A 15358-nucleotide genomic window follows, 5' to 3' on the forward strand; every position below is an offset into this window, starting at 1 on the left:
AATGGATCGATGGAGACGGGTTTCTAATATGCCATCGGCTTCTACCCGTCAGCCCTTCTTTCGGGTGTCAATGTTGCAAATGATGTGATGCGATCGATGTAACCTGTAATGTCTCCGAAAGGGGAAAAAAAGAACACACAAAACAATAAAACAAATAACAGAAATATACAAAAAAGGTAAATATTGGTCCAGAACATAAGAATGAGGTGAGTGAACACTGGGAATTCTATTCTGTTTAAAGTCACAAATATCGTAAAATGTACATTGACGAGGTTATTGCCAGACGATAAAAATATGTATATACTGTACTCTGCAAAAATGAATTGAATACAATGACTATTAAACATTTCTTTTTTTTTTTCTTTTTTTTTTTTTTTAAAACCAGTTGAGGTCAGTAGATATAATGATGAGGAAATGAATTTTCATGAAGCCCTTGCTGCATTTTATTTATTTATTTATTTATTTATTTATTTATTTTTACTCCTCTAGATGGTGCTCTTGGTTTACAGATAACGGCTACTGCCATGAAAATTAACTACATTTCCACTGCATTTTTTAACAAAGTGTGATCTAGTGGAGTCTGAAAATATCACTAGTCCTTCATTTGTCCATCACTAATTGGATATTTTTTACAGGTTACATCTTTCTCTTCCTGCGAATTTATCGTAGAGTCACAGAAACACAAAATGTTGGCCAGTCATGTTTAATTTCAAAGCTCTCCTTTTCAAGACATAAGACAACTGTCCTCTACTCTCAAAGTTCGGTAGTTTGTTTATTTTAATTTCCTGTGTACTTTCCTCCACATACCTCCCTCCAACCAAACACCTCCTTTTCATGTGCAGCCTGTGAAGTACTTGAAGGTATGACCTCTTGACTCGCATGTTTTGAAATGAAGCATGTGAATTGTTTGCTTGGAATACATTTGCAGCTGCACCTGTGCGTAATGTCAGGAATATTGTCAAATCTCATCTGTGCAAGTGACTTATTTGCAGTGTGTGTTAAGAGGCCTCAGTGTGCACAAAGTGGAGGCTGTGATGGTTTGTTTGCTACATTGCTGTTATGCCCCTCCAGGGACAGTTAATGGAACCATCACTTTATGTGATGATGGCTTCAGTTCTGATCAAATTATCTGGTAAATGTTGGCATCAAAAACTTAAGTCACTTAAACCCCTGACCACCTTAAAAACAAAATGGACCAAAAAGAAAAAAAAGGTCATTCACCAGGATCAAAGGCAAGTTTTGCTTGCAACCAACCCGTTGTTGTTCTGCTAGCTTTTGGGTGTCACTGGCTGCAATTTATTTGTGTGTATGGTTTTAATTGTCTGCTCCTGCACCCCCCCGACAGCCTAAGACCAGGCTAAAGCTTGTTCGGAGCCTGGCAATATGTGAGGAGTCCTTCCCTTGTCCAATTCTTGAGCCTTCAGCTGCACCTCAGGTAAAAACTCCCTGAGTGTATCTATTCCCTCTTTGAATCCATTCGTCATCCCATCAGCTGGACACGTGTGCTCTCGCACGTGACCCAATACTGTGCGCCCCAAGTCACACATAGTAGCTCTGTTGGAAGTGCTGACCAGAGATGAGTTCTTCATTTCAGCTCATTAAAATTGAGATGGAGGACCTCCAGCGAACTATTAGCAGCCTTCCGCTGACAGTTGTGATGGAATACCTGACCAGTACAGCCTGGTGAAAGCATCACATCATCAAAACACAAACGGCGACCTAGACGTTAATGTGTTAATTCAACGATTTGACTGCATCCAGGCAAAGACTCCCCTTCACCGGCCCACAGCTCCAGATCAAACTTAAACTCCATTAAATGCCACTCTGCACCGCTAATGATATATTTATGCGCCTGCACACACACGCACACCCAAATGCACACACACGCAGGTGTGTTCGTCTTACGATTTAGCCAGTCAGCACCGTGGCCCATAACCAGAGGGCAATGTTATTCCCACCGCGCTCTCTCATTGCCTGCACTCCCACGACGTCTTGTATTACCGCCATCAATCATGTTGAGGAAATTGCAATTTCCGCACATCACCTACCGAGTGCTATGTCGTGCCCTAATTGAATACTCCTGATATTTCCCCCGCCGCAGTTATTGGTGGAGGTGCCTCTGAGCAGGGCTGTTTTTGGCAAGCTACCCTGGAGGGGAGCTCTAGTACAATAGGGAATGACGCAAGGCGGAGCCAAAAGAGCGTATTTTAATGAAAATTAAACACAATGAAAATCTGACATTGCTTTTGAATTGTAGTTCAACATAATAATAATAATAAATAATAATAAGAATAAATAATTGTAGTACTAATAATAATTGTAATAATGATAATTGTGGTTCAGAATTATATGTATATAATCAGTGGAGAAAATGTCTTTGCACACAAGGTTGGACAAATATGATGGTATTCTTAGAAAAGTTTGAAAAGAATTTGACCATAGTGATATTTTCTACCGATTTGTCCTCTAATTAGCATCACAGGTGTGTTCAAACTAAAAATTCAGTTACCTATTTAAAGGGTGACTAGTTGCTGTGTAACACATTAAACGTGGACCAGAGGAAGCAAAGGAACGAGTTGTCTCAGAAGATTAGAAAGAAAATTATAGACAAGCATGTTAAAGTTAAAGATGATAAGAAAATCTTCAAGCAGTTTGATGGTCCTGTGACCAGAGTTGCACATACTGTGAAATTAAGATCAACAGCCAACCTCTCTGAACGTGGCCACAGAAGGAAAATTGATGTGAAATTGGAGCGAGAGATAACATGAATAGTAACCAAAGAGCCCAAATCAACCTCCAAAGGAATGAAAGGTGGCCTCAAAGGTCAAGGTCAGTGTCAGATCGCACCACCTGTTGTTTGAGTCGAAGTAGATGTCATGGGAGACAACCAAGGAGGATGCCACTGTTGAAGATAAATCATAAAAAAGACTGGAATTTGCCAAACTGCATGTTGACAACCCACAAAGCCTCTGTTTACAGAGATGAAGTTTACCATGAAAACCACTGTCCCTACTCTGAAATTTAGAGGAGGCTCTGTTATATTTCTGGGGCTATTTTTCTGCTTCTGGCACTGGATGTCTTGAATCTGTACAGGCTAAAATGAAATCTCAAGTCTGTCAAGTTATTATAGAGAGAAATGTGCTGCACAGTGTCAGAAAGCTTGGTCTCAGTCGCAGTTCAAGGGTCTTGCAACAGGATAATAACCCAAAACACACAGCTAAAAACACCCAAAAAGAGCAAGACATTGGGCTATTATGAAGGAGCCATCTATGAGCCCTATTCTAAATTTTATTGAAAATCTGTGGAGGGAGCTGAAAGTTGCCGTCTGTAGAAAGCACGTCAAACCTGAAACCAGTGGAGCAATGTGCTTGTGATGAGTGAGCCAAAATACCTGCTGAGAGTTGCCAAAGTCTCATTGAAAGTTACAAAAATTGCAGTGATTGCATCAAAAGGTTATGCAGCAAAACATTAAGTACACCATCGTTTTTGTCCAGGCCTGTTTGTTTGATAAATTGCTTTTTTAATTTTTTTCAAATATATATAATTCTTTTTAACCATAATTCAAAAGCAGTGTTTGATTTTCACTGATTAATTTTTATTACTTTATAGCGTTTGTCAGATTCATGTTATTTCTGTGACCACTGTGTTTTTCATTAACAGAGGGTCACCAACAATTGTGTCCATGTGTCTAGCAATGCACAAGCAAAATTGTCAGTTTGGCAGAAACACAAATACCGGTACATGGTTCAAAATCAGAGAGACAACATTGGCTTGGCATATGCGATCATGTTGTGCAACTCGTCGTAGATTCACATGGATCATGAAGATTTTTTACTTACAGTATGTGTTGAATTCGTACTTGGAAAACTTAATATACCTCTAGCAATTTAGGCTCTGGTATCGTTGCAGTTTGTGGGATTGTGTTAAAAGTGAAACTGCTCAATTAGCTTCCACTGTTTGTGGCGAGATTAGACAAAGACAAACCTAATACAGCTTGATGCCAATTCAGATCTGGAGTCTTGATGATGAAATTCCCACACATACAAAATGAGGTCACCTACAAGATGAGGTACTGTATACGAGTTGGTGCTCAACCAAATTAGAATTGGTGCATGTGTGAGCGCCACTGTGCGATTCTTTTAATGCCTGAATAAACCAAATATTATCTGTTTTAAATTGGTGTATTAATTAAACTTTAAAGCACTGTAATGAGTAACACCCTCATAGAAAAGTTTTTTTGTCCCCCCCCCCCCCCCCCATCAGAGCATTATGACACTAGCTCATTATGATTAAATTGACCATTGTTGCTACTAAACATTACTGTCAGTCCCTCGCTGTCAAACTTTAACAAAGGCTGTATAGATCCATAGGCTGTCCAAATCTGAAAAACATCTGCCCTGAGATTGTATGCCTTGCTGTCAATTCAAATCAATGCCTGATAGTCAAGGGCCTTTCAATACATGCTGTACTTTTGTTTTTGACTGACAGCATGTTCATTACGCATTCAGAAGGCCATAATTTTCCCACTGCTTTCCTTATTTTTTTTTATTATTTTTTTTCCTTGAAGTAAATGGGTGTCAGAAAACAAATGAGGCAATTCACAACAGCTGCACATCAAGCAGGCGGTTTCCATGTGATACAGAGGGTGGCATAAAGCACTGCTTCTTGCCATTTTTTTTATTAGTAGCCTATTGTTACTTTGACAGAGACACACAAGAACATGCTGTCGCGCAAGCCTTCACTCGTCATCACTCTCTTGGAATTCCATGGCCAATTTGTCTGTGGCAGCTCTCATTAGCTCATTACATTTTACAAATTTTTACACCACCTTAAATTGAAGTATTCTAGGAAATATTGTCATTGTCGATATTATCTTCAATCTGAGGGATCAATTATTATTTTTATTATTATTGTTTTTTTGTTTTTTGTTTTTTTGTTTTGTTTTTTTGATACTTCCACGCACCCTGGTCACCCTACCTCTCACTCACATTTAAAAAAAAAAAAAAAAAAAAAAAAACTATGTGAATGTTGGAATGTAGCATTGCCTGAAAAGCAAATCAGCTTCTGCTGTTACTCTATGCGTCTGTGACGAAGAAGAGCCTTGCTTGGGCTAACCAAGGCTGCCTTTTATTCATTCTCACAAAGGAAGCAAAAAAAGAAGAAAGGGAAAAAAAACACCCACCGCAGGCTTGCAGTCAGATTGCAGCATTTGGCGTTAGCAATAATTCCGCCCTCGCTGTAAAAGTCCTAACTCTTCCCGCGCTTGAATTTTAAGTAATGAAATGTGCTGTGTTGTTTAATTTGGGGACGGAATTCATGTATTATTCAGATGGTTTAATAAAAACAAGCTAATCTGGATGATTAATTGCTATCGTCATTGAAATTCATGGATGCAGGCGCATCATTACCATCAAGGAGACAGGTTTGGGTGATAAACCATGAGGCTTTTTGAAGTGTCTTCAGCATTTGGTCTTTTGTGCATGATACTCTTGAATTAACCTTGAACTTCTGCGAAGATTAAAGGAAAATTGAAAGCTTAATTTACCTTCCAAAATTATTATTATGCCTGTTTGATAATGAGCCTCCTCCCAAAATGTCAACGACAAGCTCTACCAGGCTTGTGTGCGCTCGGCTTGAAGATTCAATGATTAAAACATGACACTGTTAATGTAGAATGGCAGCAAGTTCATTTGTTGTTTTTGTCCATTTAAGGATGAATTTCTTCTTCGGATGTTACAAAAGGATGATGGAGCCACGCAAAACCAGGCTCACAAAGAAGTCATCGGAGACAAGGGGAACAAAGCTGACAATATGCAGAGAAAAATGCTGTGCAGAGGTGAGAAAATGGAAACGGCCGTCAATGAGAGGTTTGCATGCTGTAGATTTCTCACTTTCATTTCACAACTAGCACCCTTCAGCTTTTCTTGTTTGTGTGTATGCGTGGATAGGCCAAAGTATCCTTCCATTTGTCCAAAAGTGCTTCTCCATTTTCAATTATATCTTGTGATGGGCAGATAATTAATGTGATTCACTTAATTGCGGTGGGCTGAAAGTGTAAAGCAATTATACAAATTCCCACAAGAGTGTAGTTGCCACCCTTTTGTGGAGGAATACCACTGATGAGGCAAGGCCCCAATTATAAGTCCCAGACGCTTTCTCGGTCACCGCTACCCTATTGTTTGCTGAGTGAGAATGTTTTCTCTTTTGAACCCCTGCTGATAGTCGTTTTATTAAAATTCAATTTAAAGAAAATGATATGGAAAGCGATATTGGTTCCCCTGTTTTCTTTTTTTTTAGTTCAAGATCTTAGGCTTATGCAAAATAAGTTTTTGTCACACTTGACTTGATTTTTCTTTTATTAGATTCCAGTCAAGACTACACTGATTCAACAGGCATAGATCTACATCAGTTTTTAGTGAATACGTTGAAGAGCAACCCCAGGTGAGTACGCACTTGATGACAGCTTGGTGGCACTGGTGATGAGTCAGTATCACATTTGTAGCAGGCAAAAACAATTTCTGAGATTGCTTTCAGAGGTCAAAGTCTCAAATATTTGTATTATTTTTTTAGGGACCGAATTATGCTACTGAAGCTAGAGCAAGACATCTTGGATTTCATCAGCAATAACGAGTAAGTTCTGTTCTGGTTTCATTCAATTTCATCCCTCTTGAGTGTTTGGCAGCAATGTAAGTACAGGGTTAGCATTTGAGTGGTACAATACAGAAGGATTTTTCACTTTCTGATCCTTGAGGTGCTCACTTTCCACATCAGCAGGCGCAGCGTGTTTTTTAGTGTGTTCTGGCCAATTGCTAGAACTATTTTGAAAGGAGTTCAGCTCTGCGCTGAACCGGCCATCTCTAGTCTATTTCTGTTTCGTCTAAATTGCTATCAAACACGAGCTCATGCCCACATATGACCCGCTCCCCTCTGTCTCCTTTTAGAAGTCAAAAGAGAACATTCCCGCCTATGACGTCATACCACAGGATGTTGTTGCACCGTGTGGCTGCCTATTTCGGTATGGACCACAACGTGGACCTCACCGGAAAGTCAGTTGTGATCAACAAAACCACCAACACACGAATGTGAGCGTCTTTTTCGCAGATTGTCACAAACATGCGGGGCCTTTTTGCCCTCGTGTTGATTAACATACGTTGCTGTCAGCGTCTGCCTGAAATGAAGCTCGCCTCCTTAACTGTTCAAAATTCCCCACTGACAGCCCCGATCAGAAATTCTCCGAGCACATCAAGGATGACAGGGCAGACGATTTCCAGAAACGCTACATTCTTAAACGAGACAACTCCAGCTTTGATCGCGACGACAGCACGGTAGGTGTCCCCACCCTGCTGCCACCTCCAAGCTGTCACTTTCATTTCTGACATGGCGGTACGAGTGGGACAATCTGGCATCCCTGGTATAGCTGCTAAAAAGCTGTGTGCGTGGGTGGGTGTGCGTGCGTGCGTGTGTGGGTGTGCGTACGTGCGTGTACTGCTGTGTCCTTGCCAGATTCGGATGCGTTTGAAAGCAGACAAGAAAAGCAAATCGATGGAGGAGAGGGAGGAGGAGTACCAGCGAGCCAGAGAAAGGATATTTGCACATGATGTGAGCTCTCCTTGTGTGGGCGAGATGGGGGAGGGGTTCATGCTGCACAAATCTACACATAAATCTATTCTCGTGCAAATTAACACCATTTTTTCCCTGCAATTACACTGCTGGATTAAGTACTTGTAGATCTGAATTCTTCGATTAATGGAGTTGATTTGGTATTTTTGAAAGACCTGCAAAGCAATGGCACCACATGTCATTATGACATTTATTATGACTATAACAAGCTCATGAATGTTATTAATCAATTTACACAATTTTTAAATGAAATCATATAATTTAATTTTCATTCACAGGAAGATCACTTCATACTGGATCAAAGGTAAGTTGCAAAACATACAGTACATTATCATCATGAACAATGTTTTTGATTGAGTTTCACCAGAAACATTGTCAGAATTTGTGAATCCTTTAAAGGGGAAGTCAACCCAAACATTCTGTTTACAATATGTTGTACTCGATGCACCCCCACTATTCTAAACACGGTATTCTGATTAATATTGCATTTTTGGAATATGAATTAATGGCATACTTGACTGTTGTAACAATTTTCAGCATTAAAAAGTAAATATTTGTCTAGAATGAATGAGAACTTAATTATTTTACATGTGCAATTAATGCTTTTAAAAATACATTTTGCCACTATACACTTGAACAAAATGGCTCCCCCTGAGACAAAAACAGGTGGGTTTTATTGCTTTATTCATATTCCGCAAACTCAATATTACTCAGAATACTGTGTTTTAGATTAGTGGAGCAGCTTTGAACATACTATTGTAAAGACAAGTTTTGGGTTGACTTCCCTTTTAATATGTAAATGCAATTTATCTATATCATGGATGGCGTCCATTTCTTTTTTGGAAATTGGTGCCAATCATTTGTCAGTGGTTTGCTACTAATAGCTCCCACCCTCCTCCTTCCTCTCAGTGCTCAGGATGAAGATGCATGTACACGTACCCAGCACCGCCGGCAAATTTTCAGGTGAGGTCTGAACCAACCCCAACAAATTGCTCTGAGCTTTTCAGAGACAAATTGCAAGCGAGGGAAAAATCCTGCAGTCACCTTCCTGAGGTGCAGGAGTGTTGATCTAAGGATTTGTTATCGCTGCTCGGAAGGCTTCTCTTTAATAGGGTTTTTAGTACTAGATTGCTCATCCTGGTGTAAAGCAGCCTGCCTGGACCAAGTCACAGCCAATCAGATGATAAAACCATGACATTTAGCCTTTCATATAATTCATGAAGCTAAGTAATTCATTAATATTAGTAATGAGGGACATTTAATCCAGGAAATTTAAAGGTATTTAGAGTTTTGGATTCAATTTAGTTTCAAATTAGACCAAAAAATGTCAGGGTACAATTGCAATGGAATAAACCCATAGCACAAAGAAGTAAGAACAAAATAAACAAGGACTTGTATTTAAATGGGTTGTCCATCTCCTTTGAACATAGTGGTAAAATCTAGATACAAATATTATTCTTTAGCAGCCTCGAAGATTCGAAAGCCTTCATGATGAAATGGGAGCACAGGATTCTTGATGCTGACTGAAAGAATGACTTGAACCCTGACCAGGTCACGGGCTGGACCTTCAAGCGCCAGCTGGCAGAGCAGCTCCGAGACAGAGACGCTGCCACGAAATGGCGAGCCCCGGCCATGGAGCAGTACTGACAGCTCGGACAGCTCCAACCGTCTCGTCCCGCGACCCGCCATCACCAAGGCCAGCAGCTTCAGCGGCATCTCACCCGGCCTAGCGCGAGGGGACAGCACTGCCAGCAGTAAGAGCACCGGGAGGCTTTCCAAAACATGCAAGAGTTAAGATACGCAAGCCAGTATTGTTCAAACAACAACCAAACAAATGACTTCAGCCTCTGAAAGAAAAGTAATTCATAACAGATGACTTGAAGACAAAACTAGAGTTAAAAGTCAAGCAGTCATCTAATTTGCCCTGCCTCGTTTCTGCCCTCAAATAACTGTCCCATGCAACAGTACACATGCAGTCAGTCTCCACCTGAAAATAGGTATTGGTACTCATGAAAGATGAAGGTGAAATTCTATAAAGAGAAATTTATGAACCTTTTCCTTGGAGTATTTTAAGTCAAGGAAACTATTTCTTACCTCGTAAATAATATCCTTCCCTTGTAATATCTTCACATAGTTGAAAGGACGCTTGCACTCCACTTCAAAAGTGTTGGAACAGTGAGTGGAACACTTGATTTGGTAACGCCATTTTTGTTTGAATACACCCATTATTTTGTGTAATCAGAAGTACTGGAACATGGCTTGGTCTATTTTGTTGTACAATTGTGCGGCGGGGAAGCAACACATTGCACATCGGTTCAAGTCGCACTGCCTCTGTTTTCCACATTAAAGATGATAACTTAATATCTCTACTTCCAAATACCTCGGCGCATTTCCTTGTTTAGCGTCGCCGCTCGACGGCATTAATAGTGTTACTGTAGTAGAGTGACACCATGCCGCACGCACCCTGTGGAAAAATCAAGTGTCACTCTGGCACTGCCTTAACTCCGGATTTATTTTAAAAAATGTGGAAAAAAATAAAAAATAAACAAGTAAATTTAGTCCTGATCGGGATGCAACGTCCGATGCGGATCGAGTCATCAACCACGTGATCGAGCCCGAAATCGGATCGGGACATCCCTAGTTTGTGACACAACCAGGTTAAAATCATAGAACTGTCTATGTGAAAAACAATTGTGAAGCTGAGAAAAGATGGGCAATAAAGCATGGTTTATTCTTGGATGGGTGTACTAATCTCCACTGACGAACATCATCATGCCAGCCACAATAGAACTGATTAGGAGAGCCTTTAACATGTAGCAAGATAAGAGCCCAAAACGCACTGCCAAAACAACAAAGGTGTTTATCAGCATCAAGACGTGGATGATTCAGGACTGTCCAAGTCAATATAGAGATCTAAACATGATAGAGAATGCATTTTATCTGCTAAAGAGCATACTGAAAAGAAAACACAACTGCAAAATTCTGATTCTCTAATGGATCTTAAGTTGTTTGCTCACAATATAAAATGGAAAAATGTTGATCATTGTTTTTCCAAATTAAGCAGATGTTTACACATTTGTTTTAATTGTGATTAAAAACAAAAGGTGTCAGTCTGCTTTCATAGAGCACAGCAGAAATGAGAATATTTACGTATGAGAGGCTGCAATCAGGAGGATTTAAACAATTAAGTTAAATTAAGTTTAACTTAAATTGAACTTTAAGTTTAACTTAACAATTAAGTTAGTCTCTAAGCGATTGATTATATATATCAAAATCTTTGTGGATTAATTTGATAATTGATTACTTGTCAATTAATTTGACACTTCTACTATCTTTTCAGTTGTGAGTCACATACAGATGTACGGTAAATACATAATGTATATTGCTTAATGTCAAACCCAAATGTTAGCTGTTCACACTCAAAACGGAGGAAATAGTTTCCAATGCTTTTGTTATGTGATTGTTGTTTCCCCTGTTGGAAGATGCAAAATTGTAATGCAAAAATCAGCAAGACAAGCAAGTGCCGGTTCCACCTCTCAGAATACCAACGGCCGCCCTGAAACTACCTCTTTTCTATTTTGCTCAGCATTTTGTAATTACACAGGGACAAATCAACCACAGATGGTGCAGAGCTACCAATTCCTTCTTCAATGCTTTCCTCAAGAGTCCATGCAACCTCTGCGATGTTATTAGGTTGTGAATTAGCTCCGCTGCTTAATTATCACCATCTAGTCTTATCACCCCCATCGATAATTAATTCTCATGCTTGCTGCTGCTTGGAGGATAAAGAAGATAGAAAAGAATCTTTTAAGATTGTGTTTTATGCTTTGTTTGGTCATTTCAGGGTCAGAATCATGCAGTAGCATTGGCTCTTCATCTAGTTCGCTGTCCCGTCCCCACCGTCCATTCCCCATGTCAGTCTCTTTACGGCCAAAAATCGTTGGCACGCCTTTAATCCATCCAGCTGCAGACACCAAAGGCTCAGCTCTCGCTGACATGAGCAAGAGTGTTCTGTCACAGCCACTGCCTTCTGATGCAACAAATTATTATGCGATGTCACTGGAGGCCTCGGGGATTCCACCTGGCAGCATTCTGGTGAATCCACATACAGGTATCTATGTTCATTTAATGTGGAATATGTTGTGGTTAAATTGACGTTTGCATTGATATGGCGCTGCTAGATTCTGTTTAACTTTCGGTTCTACAGGGTGGCACGGATTTTGGGTAAAGCGGCTGAATTTCTTAAAACTTATTATACTGCTTATTACTAGAGAACAGAAAAAAAAGGTTAAAAAAAAAGTATTTTTTCATTTGGTAGATTTGATGTAAAGTTAAAAAAAAAAAAGATACAAAACAATATTCTGTGGGTCTTCAGTCAAGTGCTGTAAAATCGCTGACAGCTGAAAGTCCTTTTGTGCTTGCGGTCAAATAGTTTCCATTATTTTCTAGGAGTAAACATCACTTTTGTAGAGGCTTGTTCATGAGATTTTTTTTTTCTTTTCCCCTTGCATCACAATTCAGAAGCAGTGTCTGATTCCATCTGTTAATTTCCGCGACCACTGTGGGTTTTCTTTCATGAACAATTTTTCCTGTTTGTATATTGTTCCTATTTTGTATTTAAAAAAAAAAAAAAAAAGTATTAAAGCAGCGGATACTTATTGATTCATTTCTGCAGCCGTAGTTGATATAAAAAGTGCTAGCTGATCCAAATTTTCGAACATTTTGTCCACCCCTCTACTTGTTGGTACTTTATGGTGTGTGTGTGTGGTTTTCAATTGTTATTGGCACAATTGTCTTTTCATTGTGTGTGTTTACTTTGCATGATACAGGCTCATGTGGGTTCTTGCTTTTGAATTTCTTCCGACAGGAAAACCTTTCATTCATTCTAATAGCAGTGCTGTAGCTTACAGTCCGGCCAGCGTCATAGCCCCTGCCGGCAGGGGACCACATCAAGGGAAGGTGCTACAGCAGCCGACCTCTGCTGCAAGCCGGCAACAGCACATCAATCCCCTCCACTCACAGGTCAGCCAAAATATATAAACGGTTTTGTTTTGTTTTTTTCCCCCCAATGCATCATTGGGTGCTGTCCTCTTCGTGTAAAGATGACTTTCTCACAGAGCGTGTCAGCTGCTTACTCAGGCCCAAGATAGTTGAATACCCCCTCTTGGGGCAGGATCTCATCCGGACCCGCTAAGTGTCTCCATCGTAGTTTTGCCGCAGCTAATTCTCATCACAACTCCTTTACACTCTTCCACGAACTGCCAAAGTTGAATATTGCGGCTTGATATGATCAATGGAATCACGTCATCTACCAGAGACCCAGTAGTGAGTTCAACAAAACCGCCACCTTTCTCCCGACAATGCAAACCAAACTCTGACACAGATCACACAGGCACCGAATAGCCTGTTTTGGGGGGTCCACTACCCCATGATCCCAGAAGATCCCCTAAAGAATCCTGAGGGACTCTGTAACGGCATCTCCAATTCCACCACACTCATGCAGACTGGTTGGGTGATCTCCCATGTGCCCTCTAAAACTCTGCTGATGGAAAGAAAATGACCTTGGTGACCTGTGTCAGAGTGTGAGGAAAAATGAGGGGCAATAATTTTATTCATCATAGGAGGTCATTTGAGGCATCCTTTTGACCTTGTTTAGACTGCCAGCCAAAATCCAATTTTTAGCCCATCCAGATTGAAACGGCATGGCTCTTTTGTAGTCACAAAGCACATGAAATCAGATTTTTGCAGGGTGGATTGGAACCACATTGAGGAGGGAGTTTCATATCCGTTTTGGACAGCTTCAAACGTACAGATCGGATCTGACTGTCCATGACTCTACGCATGCAAAAAAAATGCGACACCACTGTCAGTATCTCATCGGTTAAACTGGTTTCTCGCATGCTGCGGTAGACAAACGCCTGGATGGCTCTGCTGTGCCGTCGGCTCCTCGCATGCGCAACCGGAAATACAGAGACAGTTTTCATTACTTAGTCAAACAATGAGGCCAGTCCAGCTATCCCATCAGTTCTTTGCATGCGCAACCAGAAACTGCAAATTATTGCCCAGTCGTAGCCATTGACATTGACATCCGTTTGACGTCGCTACAGCAACCTGTCAATGATGTGGTCGAGTCGGAAGGAACAGCATCAGATTGGATTTGGACAAGTGTGGACAGTCAGCCCTAACAATTGGATTTAAGGAGGAATCAGATATGCCTGCAGTCTGAATGCAGCTTTAGCCTGGTCCCTCATTTAGTACCTGTTTTCTCTGGAGCGCCTGTCCACCCTTCAAGTGTGAAATTAAATAAGCAAATCTTTTTGTGATCTGCCTATTTTTCAAAATACGTCTGGAAGCGAGCCCTTCTGAATTTTGAAAATTGTAGGTATTCTAGAACAGGCAGCAACAGTTTAGGCTCATTTTCATGAGACTTGACCAATCCCTCAAAACATCTTAAATTCACTGAGGCTTCAATTGAGGTATAAAGTGTCCTTTAATTCTTTATTTGTGCTATTTTGACATGCAGTGACTGTTTCACATGATGAAAAGTCCATTTCTATTCTCAATCTGTCACTATGGTCATTGTAAATAGCATTTGTCATTTTATAGCAGTGAACAGCATGTTGTGGGGTGGTGGTCAGGCATACTTAGCAAGTGTTCAGAAGACATCAAAGCCAGACTTCCTTCCACGTGAGCTCAACCATTTTCTTCTTTCTTTGTCTCCTCAGCCGATGTGTCATCCATTCCAGCTGCCCTCAGAGCCGGTTCATAACCCAACAGCCTCTTACCATCTTCCTCTTCCTGCCCAGTTCTCGCCAGTCTGTGCTAACCAGCAGTACACTGTGGTAAGCACCTAATTTTAAAATTCATTATTCTTTCTTTGTTGATTACAAATCAATCAATCAATACTTTTTTTTTTTTAAGTAGCAGTTTGGCTGTACAACCTGTTAAATTTAGTATGTCACCTTGAACATTTGTTGAAAACCGATGTAGGTCAAAAGTAAGTCCGTGAAGAACTGATGGCCTTATTTGTGACCTGGTTTTAGTTAACTCTGTGGCTTCTGCAACTAATTATGTCTGTCGAAAGCGCCATTAATATTTAATTCATCACCAGATGTTAGTGCTGAATAATCCATGACTTAAAAAACACAACTTTTACAACAACATGTACGAAAAGACCTAAGTTGTGATGTGGTATTGATACGAAGGGATAAATTCACTTTTGGCTCCTCGTTTCCTCAGGCAGGGGGTCATATTTAAACTATCCACCTAAAACTGTTTTTACCTTTCGGATTTAGTGCTTAGCTTGTAAATTCAAGTCTTAATTGCTAAAGCAGAATGAATGAGTAAAGTAAAAAAATGCTTTTATCCAAGGTCCCCCATCATTGTGTTTATGCTGCATTTAATGACCTCTTGTCAGTAAAACCACCTGATTATTAGGGATGTAACGATATCCAAACATTACGATATGAAGGTCACGATTTGCTAATTATCATATTGTGGGGAGGTTGGCGATACAAAAAAAAAAAAAAAAAAAAAGTTTAAAGAAACACAATATTGTGGTTTTGTATGTAACGGAAGTGCATATAAAGAACCTATAATCTCTAATAACAATATATGCGCATTGACTCGCTTCACAAGCATATTACGTGATATGTCATATTTCGTCATATTTCATCTGACCATTAGCGTGGATTTTAAGGGCCAAAACATGCCTTGTGAAAATTAAACTGTACAAAAA

The 15358-nt window shown here is 40.1% G+C and overlaps 1 protein-coding gene across 8 annotated transcripts in view; it reads left to right on the top strand.

Moving 5' to 3' along the window:
* LOC144013513 (R3H domain-containing protein 1-like) overlaps nt 1-15358 on the top strand; it is a 44719-nt gene that overhangs the window by 16089 nt on the left and 13272 nt on the right. For 6 of the 8 annotated variants that reach the window (XR_013282269.1, XM_077512485.1, XM_077512490.1 and 3 more), the window contains 14 exons: nt 843-860; nt 1346-1435; nt 5713-5836; nt 6363-6441; nt 6571-6630; nt 6942-7082; nt 7217-7325; nt 7504-7599; nt 7899-7924; nt 8530-8583; nt 9172-9374; nt 11465-11731; nt 12488-12642; nt 14346-14462. Coding sequence is in view for 7 of the 8 variants with exons in the window: in XM_077512485.1 (XP_077368611.1) it covers nt 843-860; nt 1346-1435; nt 5713-5836; nt 6363-6441; nt 6571-6630; nt 6942-7082; nt 7217-7325; nt 7504-7599; nt 7899-7924; nt 8530-8583; nt 9172-9374; nt 11465-11731; nt 12488-12642; nt 14346-14462 (1539 nt within the window). In the remaining variant the exon portion in view is untranslated. The remainder of the gene's footprint in view (nt 1-842; nt 861-1345; nt 1436-5712; nt 5837-6362; nt 6442-6570; nt 6631-6941; nt 7083-7216; nt 7326-7503; nt 7600-7898; nt 7925-8529; nt 8584-9171; nt 9375-11464; nt 11732-12487; nt 12643-14345; nt 14463-15358) is intronic. The other 2 variants (XM_077512488.1, XM_077512489.1) reach the window with 2 other exon arrangements.

The sequence above is a fragment of the Festucalex cinctus genome, chromosome 2 (assembly GCF_051991245.1).
Source record: "Festucalex cinctus isolate MCC-2025b chromosome 2, RoL_Fcin_1.0, whole genome shotgun sequence".
Lineage (NCBI taxonomy): Eukaryota > Metazoa > Chordata > Actinopteri > Syngnathiformes > Syngnathidae > Festucalex > Festucalex cinctus.